Source organism: Montipora capricornis, chromosome 10, assembly GCF_036669925.1.
Source record: "Montipora capricornis isolate CH-2021 chromosome 10, ASM3666992v2, whole genome shotgun sequence".
Taxonomy (NCBI): domain Eukaryota; kingdom Metazoa; phylum Cnidaria; class Anthozoa; order Scleractinia; family Acroporidae; genus Montipora; species Montipora capricornis.
In genome coordinates this window covers 71,714,360-71,726,859 of record NC_090892.1, presented here as the reverse complement: position 1 = coordinate 71,726,859, position 12,500 = coordinate 71,714,360, and the positions used below count along the sequence as shown (strand labels likewise).

Below are 12,500 nucleotides of genomic sequence, written 5' to 3'. Positions count from 1 at the left end.
TTGTAGTATTTACATGTAAATCACATGAAACTGGATTTGCAATTGGACACCGAGTGCAAGGTGATGACTAGGTATCGTTCCAATTTGCTTACATTTCTTTGCAAGATTAAGCAGTTTAATATCACTTCACTTAAAGATTATAGCCCACACAAACAATTAGGTTCAAGTTTTCAGTACTATTAAGTAGAATTTACTACATAACAACAATTTTTCCAGTTAATCTAGTTTTGAATGCTACTCGTGATTATTTGGTAAAAAACACTTCGAATAACGGGTATGCAGTGCAAAAACAAGCATGGTGACTTTTTATTGTATTTTTTTAATGTCCTGTGCATGAATATCAATTGTGCCAAGTTTGACAAAAATCTGGATAGTACGTCATTTTCAGGGGAATTACCTTAAGCTTTCCACTTCATTTGAGCCATATACGTGTAAATGAGAGCGAGACTCAACAGATTTTACTCTGTCTAACGCCAGAAAGTTTTACTCGTCAACTGGGGGTGTCCTACGGCGTTTGAGGAGTCAGTGGGTTAAGCAGTCAAAAACTACATCCCCTCCATTTAATAGTCCAGATGATTACGAGCATCACCTCTACCTTTTGTCTACACCCTCACTTCAAATACATACAGTTCATTTAGTTAAAAAATTCATGTATAATAAACAATTAAAATTAATAAGAGCTTACAATAAAAACAAATGTAGAACATTAAAAGGATTCTCTATTCTCAATACATTATGATAACTTAAAAAAAAAAAAAAACAGGAACTGCATGGTGGCGACTTTGATTGCATATTGGTGGTGAATTCGCTGGTGGCGAGTCTTCTTGGTGGCGGGCGAGATGACTGGATACCGTCTTAAACTGGCCATCGTTTAAAGCTTGCATTGATTAAGTTGTTGCAAGGTAATTTGTTCCAATAGGGAAGATATCGTGGACGTCATTAATGTGCCAACCAGAGCCTCACTGGTTGTCGAAACAAAGGGTATCTTGTTCCTGTGGTTGACACATTTCAATAACAAAAGCAAATTGCAAGATATCTTCCCTATATTTAGAAGTAATATATACACAAACAGAGAGAAACATTTGCATGCTTGTTTCATTTTGAATGAGGTCGTAAGAACATCATGGAGTGGGCCTCCCTTGAGGTATGCGGGACAGGAGTGGAATGCATCTAACAAGTAACAAAATAAGGAAGATACGTACAGCGAGTCCGCAGAGTTTCCCTCGATCTCCATGCTCGATGGTGTTATGTTATGCTATGCAACCGCTCGTCGTATTAGACAGCTGTGCAGCCGTGTCTTCAAAAAGGACAAGAATTCTCGATGACGTTCGAGCCTGCGTTCAAGGCAAGGGATTTCTTTGCACTCTTGATTGCGGAAATTGTCCGAGTAATCTACAGAAATAATTTTGCAGCATCAGTGATTTTTCTACTATAAATATAGGGCTTCAACAGAGAAAGTTCCCTCAACGGAACGGTATCGGCCTTCGTCTCTTCTAGTCTTGCAATCCCGGCCCAGTAAAGGAACAGTCAGATAGGCGGTCTACGAACGTTTGCAACCATGGCTTTTTCGAATCTCCAAGCTATGTTCAAGTTAGCGCAAAGACCAGTTCATGCAATAAGCAGTAGAAGAGGGGAAGTGTTCGAGGTAAAAGCAGATGCAAGCAATACCTTGCTGTTTGTGAAAGACTGCACAGATTGCCATGCGACCTTACTCGAGAAAGCCGCCAAGCTTCTTGTTGAGGATTGCAGTAACTTGGTTCTGGACGTGAAAAGTACTCTCTTATCAGGGTTACTTGAATTCGTGTCATGTCAAAAAGTTGTGTTGAATTTACTAGAAGGCGGTCAGGTAAGCTGGGTAAGCTAGATGAGAAAAGATTAAACAAATTTACTATTTTTTTATTATTTTTCTTCATAATAATTTACAGTTTGGGGCCCAGTTCTCGACCACAAAAAACGTAAACTTGTATTTCTTACCTTGGAATACCCGTAAGGACTTGAAATTTCACAGACAACTAGCTTCAGCATTCAGTTTACACATGTAAAGCTATCGACTGCTCAACGCTATTTTCTCCCCGAATAATAACGAAAATGGAGGCTTCGTTCGTGCCAGTTATCGACCTGCGGGCCAAGTTCTCGGCCACAAAGGAGTGCGCTTGATTCCTCAGAATAAACAACGCTTTATTATCATTTTTTGTTGTTAAGTTACTAAAGCCCTGGCCAAACTATCGAACAAAGTTGGATCCCACATGCAACGTTGTTGGATGTAAATGTTGAGGTAGTGGCAAAAAACTATTCAACATTGCTTGACGAATTCAAGTTCAAGTTGGTGCAAAATTTGAACATTTGGCGTAGCTTTAGCTTCTGGAGTAGCTTGGACTTGTTAGAGGACGGAAAGGACGTATTCACACAAGGTAAAACCAATGAATGGTTAAGAGAACGTGTAGAAAAGGGTATGTTCTTTGCAAGATACATCCGCGCTTAGGGAGGGGGACATTAGGATTTTCGGTTTTGCGGTTTCGGCTATTTTTTAGATCGGGTTTTCAGTTTTTGTGCCAAAAGACTTCCGTTTTTCGGTTTCGGTGGTCATTGCGGTTTGCAGATTTTTCGTTTTTTAGCATTTGGTTTTCGGTTTTTGTAGAAAATATGAGCGGTTTTTCGGTTTTGTAATCCGATGCCCTTTTTAGGTTTTCCTATTTTGTCCTACTTGGGTTCCGGTTTCTCTTAGCTTTGAGCGGCAATTGATCTCGAATAGAGTGTTATTTTAATTTTTTTAATTTTTTTATTTATTTAATCTTTATTTAACCACGGTACAATTCATCAGCAATATAAAAACCATATGTACAATTAAAAATTTAAAACCAACTATAGATAAAACTATGTAAACTACTTTAACTATCTTACTCAATATCATACAATAAAAGCTGCTTTCCATGAATGTCGTGTTTAGAATAATGGCTTAGGTAACCTCTTTAATCAGTCATTTGAATTGACTGAGGGACGCTGCTTTCCTTAGTTCTAATGGCAAACTGTTCCACAAAACTGCGCCACTGTAGCTAAAAGCTGTTTTCTGTAGTAGTTTGTGCGTGCTTGCGGAACATTTACCTTATTCACAGTAATAACCAGAATCACGATGGACAAATTTCGAACAGGTGCTAGTCCCTGTAGGGACTTAAATACCATCGTTGCTATTTCAATTTGCCTTTAAGAGGCTAGGGATTTCCATCTCAAGAGTTCAAATAAATTGTTGACATCAGCATCATAGTTAGAGTAGGTCAAGAAACTGGCTGCTCTGTTTTGTAGTTTTCGCAGTTTCTCCTGCAAAGTTACTCCACAGTTTCCCCAAACAATATTGCAGTAGTTGAAATGAGGTTGTACTAGGGCCTGATAAATACACAACTGTAGAATGTAAGGTCCCATAGGGGACAAGATGTCTGTTTTCATTCACGTGATCAGTAACCTTGTTTTTCCTCCGAAACCAAAGAAAACGTTTGAGTGATAATAGAGCTCAATTCCCGGAGACGTCGCATGAAAACACTCTATAGCTGCGAAACGCTAAAGTTATTGAGAGGAATGCGCGACAAACTAAATGTCACCGTAGGGCATCATGCGTGTCGAATGATGCCCGAGTTGGTGCGGAGTGGGTGAAGATGAAGGACCCCATGAAGATCTGAACAAGCATGAAATGAGTGAGGAAGCTAGTGACTCTGATGAAGGCCAGCATGAAAGTAGTGACAAAGTCGGTGCAAATGACAACAATTCCCAAGGCCAGCAAGATGAATTAGGGACATCAACGAATTTTCTCTTTGGTGCAACGTCGCGATATGGAAGGGCAGTGCTGGGGGAGGGGGTCCCATATAAAAAGGGGAGGGATTTTCGTCATCTCGCTTGAAGGTGTAAATTTCGGATTTTGGTCTCACTTAGGGTGTTTTGGGCAAAATGCAATCATATGTAGCTATGAAGGTCTCCTTTAGGGTTGCGCACGAAGAAAGGTAAAAGGGTATATTTACACTTTTATATTTCTTCTCGCAGGTGAAAGCATTCGATGATAATGTCTTTGCCATCATGAAAAGTCGCTGTATTTTTTATTTCTCTGTGTTATAATGTGGTCTCTTTTTTTTTTCTAGGGGTCAAAAAAAGCCTAGGCCTTTCCCAGATTCAGATTGGTCTCCTTTAGGGGTTTAATGTAAAATTTCAGATGAGCATCCCTCCCCTTTTTATATGGGAGTCCCCCCGGGGGGGCGTTGAGCTTCAATATTCGACTGCTGTATCTGTTTATTACCACATTTAACCTTTGAGCAAGTTCCTGCTGCCATGTAAAACAAGGAACAAGTTGTACCAGTTAGCTTCCTCAGTGCAATCGCATGTTTTAGACCAAGATTAAACATTCCATTCAAATCTCCAAACTGTCCTGTCTTAGTTGTCAAATAGAAATGTTCAATTAGAGATTTTCGATTGAAGTTTCCGAAGATATAGCTTTTTGCAATTGCAAAATTGCAGTTCTAGAGAGGACTTGTGTGCAAATTCTCCTAAGTTAACTTGGCTCCATTACCAGCTGCTTTACGGAAAAGTGAGCCCACAAAGTCCGGGCTCGAGAGAGCGGCAGAAATAAAGCCTATGATTTCAGCAGATACTAAAAGATATGAAGGCCTTAGACAAGTCCATGACATCCACAGATACTTTGATTAAATAAAGTGTTAGTGTAGTTTGCTCTGTACGTATGCCCCACTTGTCACCATTGTATCGGTTTTCTGACGGTTTTGTATGCGGTTTTCGGTTTTGGCCGAATTTTTTTGCGGTTTTGGATGATTTTCTCTTCAGTTTTGTGGTTTCTAATACATCCCAATGTCCCCCTCCTTAGGAGATGATGATCGGATCAATTTGCAGGAATTTTAAACGCTACTGAACCAGACATCTCCAAACAGCGATAATGATCAGTTAAGACATGGCCTTGCTTCCTATTCACTGATCAAGGTTTCTGGCTATTCATCAACAACCACGATGTCCTCTTGGTCCTTGTCCGTCATCTCTGTTCCAAATGATGCTTGAAAATAAGATAGCGATTTGTGTTTGGCTAGCAGAGCGAATGTGACTCGATTCAGGACACAACTTTGTTGGAAGAGCGGCAAAACACTGCAACATTGCTGCGTCAAACAGAATTGTTGGTTGTAATGTTTGACCAAAAGCAAACTCTATCCAACATTTGATTGAACAAAAAATGTTGGACGAACATCTTCCAACATGGGTGGCCAAACTGTCGAACAATGTTGGATCGAGCAAAGTTGGAGCCTTCAATCCAACTTTGTTCAATAGTTTGGCCAGGGCTTAAGGCTTGTGTTTGATATTTCGACCACAAATTATCCTTAAAAAGCTTTGCTTCATGTTAGAAAAGGAAGTTTTTTGCACACCTAGTTTTTCTCTTATTGACTTAAGTGCCGTCAAGCTAGGTTAAAAGAGTTGGGTATTGCAAAACTGGGTTAAGTCAGAACTCATAGTTTATTTCATATCTACTGTTAGAACATGCCACCCCACTACAGCTTTATTTTTACAACTGATTTGACACAAAAAATCCATACAAAACTATGAGCACTTTTAAGTGTTGGCAGCGAGCAGGGTGGTCGAGAATAGGCAAATACGCAAGAGTACTAAGGAAATATTGAGGAGTGAATTAAGGTCAAAGAGTGAAACAGGCCAGCAAAAGTTGATATTTAACAGATAGCTTTATCACTCTACGTTCTTTATGCCAAGAATTGGCTCATTTGGGCCTTTTATATGGATAAAATGTAATTTGAGAAATGAAATGATGGTAGAACCAACTGGGATCTCGGAAAAAATCCGAGCCCCAGATGGGATTCGAACCCACGACCCTCCGTGATCTAGTCGGATGCTCTAACCACTGAGCTACTGGAGACTCTATGGTGAGCAAGGGTGAAATGTGGGTATTGACTCGAGCTGCATCACGCAGCTACAGAGTCAAATGACTGACAGCATGGCTCATAACTGCATCGCGCAGTCACCTTAAAGCATATCTGAGATGCGGCCAACCAACCACCCAAGATCCACCCGAGATCCCAGTTGGTTCTACCATCATTTCATTTCTCATGTGTTTATATCATTCTCACATTCGCTCAAAATGTAATTTGAGTCGCCATAAACAAACACATTTTCGGGGAAACCAAATTCACCTATCTTCGCATCACCTCGACATGCTCACAGTATATAGTAGCTGTAATGGAGTGGTAGGCCTTCTTAATGCCAATTTACCCCTGCAAAGGTTGTGCTTCCTCCTGTGACAGTCTAACGTGACCGCTCGGCCTGTCAACAAATTATCAACCGTCCTGCTGCATCCAGCACGTGCACCCCTTTGCGCACCCTCCATCAAGTCATAATAATACAAATGCTTGTCAATTGGAGCAAGTAGGCATGATGTATTATTATTATTATTATTATTTAATTGTATTTTCGTTCTATGCTTTGTATCTACTTTGTATTTGGATCTGTAAACTGCCCGAGTCTTAGGGGCATCAAAGTTGATTTTTTCCAACTCAAGGACTGCAAGAGATGCTTTTCAAGTAGCTTAACGAGTCATCTCCATTGTTGTCCTTCTTATTTTTTTCCAGATTCCAACGATAATGGCAGATAGTACCATGGATTTGACCATAAATGTCTTACAACATTCTCAATTTGGTTCGCTTTACCTTCATCAGTCAAGCAACATTGAAGTCAACAAACTTGGTGAAAAACCTGTCAAACATTCAGTTGCATTCCCAAAAGACGTACCCTTACACTTCCAGTTTGTAGCACACTGGGAGAAGGATGGAGAAGAAGAGAGACTTGTTTGTGAGAAAGTTGTGAGAGAAGGTGTATTCCCAACCACAGAACGGAAGCTGAAAGAGGACCAGGAAAGAACTGCAAGGGACTTGGAGAAATTGGCAACAGCTCTAGTCGACAGCATTAAGATCACACCCAAAGGCCTGCATAAAGGAAAACCTGCAGGGAAAAGCGATTCATCAGGTACATGTACTCACTGAGAGAAAAGCCGAACAATAGTTAATTGAATGAAGAAATCAACAGGATTCATGGATTGAAGGGTGAATAAATGAGTAACAATGAGGGGAGGGGCTTTGGGGAATGGAACTGAGATACACTGTAATTTCAACTTGGGAACAGGGGAACAATGAAAAAATATCTCAGGGAACAAGGGAACATTAACAACTTTAGGGATCAAAAAGCAGGGAACAAGGCATTAGTTTGAAAGTGATTTCAGGAACAAGGGAGCACAAGAAAGTTTTTAAAGACAATAAGGGCTCCCTCTGGGAGGGCCTCGATAATGCGTAAATCATTGAATGTATGAATGTTTGAATGAAACGAACAATGAGTGATTAAGAAAGTGGGTATTGCGGCGAATTATTTTTTCTCATTCGGTGTGTTATTTTTCTGCAAAATCAGTCGATCAATCCTTGCAGATTGTTCAAAGTACTATGAGGCAATGAACTGTGTTTCCATCCGAACCTACATGCACATGTGACTGACATATTATTTTGGCAGTGTACACCTTGGGCCGTTCAGATGATTAGTACTTTTTATTTCGTCTTAATCACAAGATAACAATGTGCGTTCCTGATATCAATAATTACAGTGTATTTATCTGTGTAAAATAAGTGAAAGTAGAATGAAAAAGACTCAAATGAGAGTGCATAATTATTTAGTAAAATAGAAAGCACATCTTTGTTAAAAGAACAGTTAAATGTTTGTATGTAAAGATTAAAACTGGAAAATCCTACTGACCTTTATTTAATTTTAAATACAATGGAGAGGTGGAAAAATTTTAAAACGACTGGAAAATAAGGGTAACAGTTGCAGCTGTAGTTAAAAATCATAGCTATTAAGAAGACTGAAAAATGTTGAAAAATTTCGTATAAGGAATCGAAAAGACTAAAATGTTCACAAGGTTTACAATCATGTGACTAGCTGAATCATCAAGCAATCAATGCAACTGATGAAGATGTTGTGATAAGGTCAAATTATTTTGTATGAGGATGGTAAGCTATGACGAAAGTATATGAAAGCAACACATAATCATTTGAAATGCAGAGAGAATCAAGTCTATATCTTTCCTCTGTGGGCTCAATATGAACTCACATAATGACCATGACCTCCCAGATGGCATGACAGCTCAACTGATAGAGCACTACTCCTATTCAATCCTGATGTCAATGGGTTAACAACCTCTGCTTCTACTCAAGTCCCTTGTGGTGCAGGGATGGTGCTGTGGTTCAGTTCTGGCGCAGTGGTGAGAGCACTCACCTCTCACCAATGTGGCTCGGGTTCAATTCCCAGCCTCGGCGTCATATGTGGGTTGAATTTGTTGGTTCTCTACTCTGCACAGAGACGTTTTTCTCCGAGTACTCTGGTTTTCCCCTCACTTCAAAAACCAACATTTGACTTGCGTTCATTGTTAATTACAGTTGAGAGTGTCCCCAGTTAGCGCTCCAGCGCTAGAACGACTAGATATTTAAATGAAGTTCCTTTCCTTTTCCTCTTTGAAATATTATAGAGACTACTCACTCATGATCAGTGATTACAAATAAAATAATTTTTTTTTAATTGTTGGAGTATTAGTTTGGGAGAGAGCATGACCTCACTTCCTTTTTTGGCAAACCAACATGGCCACTGTGATTTTATTTCCATACTCGCATTCTATTCAAAAGATTGGCAACTCATTTCCATGACAGCAGCAGAAAGTTAAATGCTTGCTGAGCACCGTAAATAAAAGTATGCTTAGTATCTTGTACAATATCGTCCGTGGTTCTGCAGTTAGGTTAACCATTTTTTGTTTGTTTGTTTGTTTGTTGATGTTTTTCGGCAGGTCACTATGTTGAACAAAAAGACAAGGGGACACCCCACGATGATTACAAACCAACCCCAATCACCGGAATGGGTCATCACAACATTGAACGAGAAGACGAAAAAACAGAGTTCTTCGACACTGAGGTTGAATTGGAGAAAAAGATTGACGTTTTGGCATCATGGTTGAAAGAGAGCAAGCACTGCATTATTTTCACAGGTGCTGGGATAAGCACAAGCACAGGCATCCCAGATTTCCGTAGTGGAGTGAACACTGTACTAAAGACAGGACCTGGTGTTTGGGAATTACGAGCAAAAGGTTTACCTCGCAAACCAGCAGCATCTTTCCTTCCGGACATGTTGAGGGCAATTCCTTCACCTGCTCATATGGCAATAGTGAAGTTGCACGAGGTGGGGCTGGTGAAATTTACGGTGAGTCAAAATGTCGATGGTCTCCATTTACGCAGTGGCATCCCTGGACATGAGCTTGCTGAGCTTCATGGGAATACCAATCTTGAGAAGTGCACAACATGTGAAGCGAAGTATTTACGAGACTTCAATGTCCGGACTGCCAAGTGGGTTCACGATCACCGGACTGGGAGGTTTTGTGATGATCCCAAGTGCCACGGCCAATTGGTGGACTCCATCATAAACTTTGGTGAGAGCCTTCCTAGTTTTGAACTGGAAGAGTCCTATAGACAAGCAGAGAAGTCTGATTTGATCATTGTGCTTGGTTCCAGTCTCCGTGTTAACCCAGCAGCAGACATTCCAGCTGTTGCAGTTCGTCACAAACAGAAGTTGGTAATCTGTAATCTGCAAAAGACACCTCTAAGTCCATATTGTTCTCTTGAAATACACAGTCAAATAGATGCTGTAATGAAAAGTCTCCTGCAAAAGCTAAGCCTCGAGATTCCACCCTTCAGAGTACAACGTCGTTTTTCTATTGAGATAAGTCAAGACAAAATCTTAATTCAAGGCCTTGATCTCCAATCCAACACACCATATTCACTCTTTAAGCATGTATCAGTGCGTATATCTCAGAAACTCGAAGGGTCAAAGCAATTCACGGCTGAGGAAATATTATCAAAGGAACCACTTGAAATGCCTTTTAAGAGCATCCGGTGTATCTGTGATGACAGTCCATTGATTTTAGACATAGAGTTGGGTTTTCAAGGTCATTACGGTGAACCAAATCTGTCATTCAGTGACAAATTTACTTGTCCGGGACAGTCAATATTCTCTGCTGATTACGAGTTTTCTACAGGAGAGTGGTCACTTCGGAAAAACTGACAGACATTTGGCAGAGAAAAGGAAACTGAAATGCTGCGTGCAATAGTATTATCAGCATTATGCATAAACTTCGGATATAAAAGCCAAGGGAATTGAAGAATATGGACCCACAAAATATTCAAAACATCAAACATCAGATGAAAACTTTTTGGAGAAATGCACCTGTACTCTCGTGAACGTTGAGAGCGACTCAGATGCTCTGGTTTTGTTGGGTAAGTTGTTCCACAGTTTCTTGGGCAAAGAAAAAAAAGAGAAGGAATTTACCATGTAGGATTACGTTGGCCTGGGAAGTACCAGTTTTACGTCGCCTCAAAGGCTGCAACCGCTGCTACTTGGAATGGAATTTTCTTGAATATAATTCGGTACTTGATTGTGGATGCTTTCATAGGAGAAGAGCTTGTTGGGTGCGCCGTTGGTCCAAGTTATTGCCAGCTAATAAGACTAAGTACACTGCAGGACACTAAGTGTACATTTTACCACATTTTTTTAATTGGCTCCTCTGTCTGGCGTTTTTGTGGTGAGCGCAATACGGAGAAACTAGAAGCGCCAAATAAGAGAATACGTACCTGTCCTCTTACGATGGTCTTCTCACTAAAGTCAAACTCTACGTACATCTTTATATAACTAGACCCTCCGTGAGGGTACACTGGGTTGCCTGTGGTACGTGCACCGTTCCAGACAATTTTTTTCAAGTTGGGGGGTCATTAAGAAGTCATACCAGAAGAGGCCCTTTGGCTCACAGGTCCTCACACGTTCGTACGACGAAACAGATCCGTCCTTGCGTAACATGTAGCGCTAAAAGTGCACGATATTGTTTTGGTATTGTCTATCATTGCAGTGCCATGGTAGAAGTCTTGGGTAAATAGTCTGAGAAGACATATGGTTACTAGCAAAGTACTGAACCCAGAAAGATTGAAGAAAATAAATGGGAAGTGAGAAACATTGGCTTCAGGGCTGACATGTTGATAAACTTCTTTTTACCACAAGTTTAAGCGTGCCCTGTGAGCATCTGACAGCTTTCAGGAGCTCATCAAGCGGAGCCTCTATCTCCTCTAATTCCTTGAGTCAACCCTTTCCCGAGTAAATTTATTTTTAGGAACAGGATTTTCCCGCGAAAAGGATCATAATTCCCTTGATGCTGAGATAGCTCTGTTTTGATTGGTTTTTACAACAGTGGGCGTGCTGAATGTCCCAAGGGAGATTGGCTTTTACAACAGTGAGCGTGCTGAATCTCCCAAGGGAGGTGTTCTATAAATAAATCTACTCGGGAAAGGGTTGACTCCGAGGCCAAGTATGGGAGATAGAGGCTCCTCTTCATGAGCTCCTGCAGCTTTGTAATGCCGAAGTTCACTGAAGTTAAACCCTGTTCGGCGGGGTTAGTGTTTGGATGGGAGACCAAAACAATATACCCCTCATAAAACAGAAGCATCGGACCGAAAATACTATTAAAGCTAACAAATGCGAACTCGCCAAGGTACAGATTTTGTTAGCTTGCTTTATGCAAAAACAAATATTGATGCAAAAGTAAATCAACATTGATACACAGTTTTTAGAAAGAGCAGAAGGAAGTTTCCAGGACGGTCGCTCGAGAATAACATATTTACGACATGAAAACAACATTAATTTTGAACCGTGAATATAGAATATAAACAGTTACGATCAGCGACAAACATTTTGGGAGATTTTTGCTACGTTCAATTTTGTTATTGTACGTTTTGGCTGCACAAATAAATCGCAAAATCGAAAGTGACATCGCCGGAATTCAGCGGGCGCCGTGATTAAGTTACCGCGGCATGTTTACTTGCCAAACAGTGAAGCATCTGTGTCAAATGATGGCAAGATACCGGGTTTTTGTAAGTTTCTTTTTCTGTTAAGTGTTATAAAGTTTGACAATGAAATGAGCGAAGTCAAAACAAAGATCACAATCGTCCAACTCTTGTTTATGCAAAGTCAAAATTTACTTTCCAAGACGCGTTCGACGTTATATATCACCAAGGTAATTTCATCATTTTGAAAATAGCAGCTACTTTATGATTCGTCTGCGTCCCAATTTACATTGATTTTGGGGCTCATTTTGTTGAAACTCAAGCACGCTTCCAACAGGCCTGTGAACCCTTCCTGCTTACAGAGCAATACTAAAAAACATCTCCCATATCACATTTCAACCTTAAGCTCGGAAATTCAATACACAACATGATATTATAATTCACAAAGGCAGAAAATACCACAGAATCCTTTTCCAGTAAAAATTTAATGAAACAAACAACGTATTTGCTCTTAGAGGCGAAAACCTCTTCCTATTTCATTGCGTGCGTGAAGGCAAGAAACTCAATCGTGTCAAATTACCAAATTACTTCAGGTAAATA

The 12,500-nt window shown here is 40.2% G+C and overlaps 2 protein-coding genes across 3 annotated transcripts in view; one reads left to right on the top strand and one right to left on the bottom strand.

Annotated features, from left to right (window-relative positions):
* LOC138018444 (NEDD8-activating enzyme E1 catalytic subunit-like) overlaps nucleotides 1-1,352 on the bottom strand; it is a 26,733-nt gene extending 25,381 nt beyond the window's left edge. The window contains exon 1 of one of the 2 annotated variants that reach the window (XM_068865069.1): nucleotides 1,203-1,352. In XM_068865069.1, the coding sequence (XP_068721170.1) occupies nucleotides 1,203-1,234 (32 nt within the window). In that variant the 5' untranslated portion in view covers nucleotides 1,235-1,352. The remainder of the gene's footprint in view (nucleotides 1-1,202) is intronic. The other variant, XM_068865071.1, reaches the window with a different exon arrangement.
* Nucleotides 1,313-11,070, top strand: LOC138018443 (uncharacterized). Its single transcript, XM_068865068.1, has 3 exons — nucleotides 1,313-1,846; nucleotides 6,618-7,011; nucleotides 8,867-11,070. Exons 1-3 carry the CDS (start codon nucleotides 1,559-1,561, stop codon nucleotides 10,132-10,134), a joined length of 1,950 nt encoding a protein of 649 aa, XP_068721169.1. The 5' UTR covers nucleotides 1,313-1,558; the 3' UTR covers nucleotides 10,135-11,070.
* The last annotated feature ends 1,430 nt before the right edge of the window (nucleotides 11,071-12,500 follow it).

What these genes read in the sequence shown, in the direction of transcription:
- LOC138018443 (XM_068865068.1), top strand. Translation starts at nt 1,559, where the DNA reads ATGGCTTTTTCGAATCTCCAAGCTATGTTCAAGTTAGCGCAAAGACCA. An exon ending in ATTTACTAGAAGGCGGTCAG is followed by an intron (nt 1,847 to 6,617) that starts GTAAGCTGGGTA and finishes ATTTTTTTCCAG; the next exon opens with ATTCCAACGATAATGGCAGA. An exon ending in AGGGAAAAGCGATTCATCAG is followed by an intron (nt 7,012 to 8,866) that starts GTACATGTACTC and finishes GTTTTTCGGCAG; the next exon opens with GTCACTATGTTGAACAAAAA.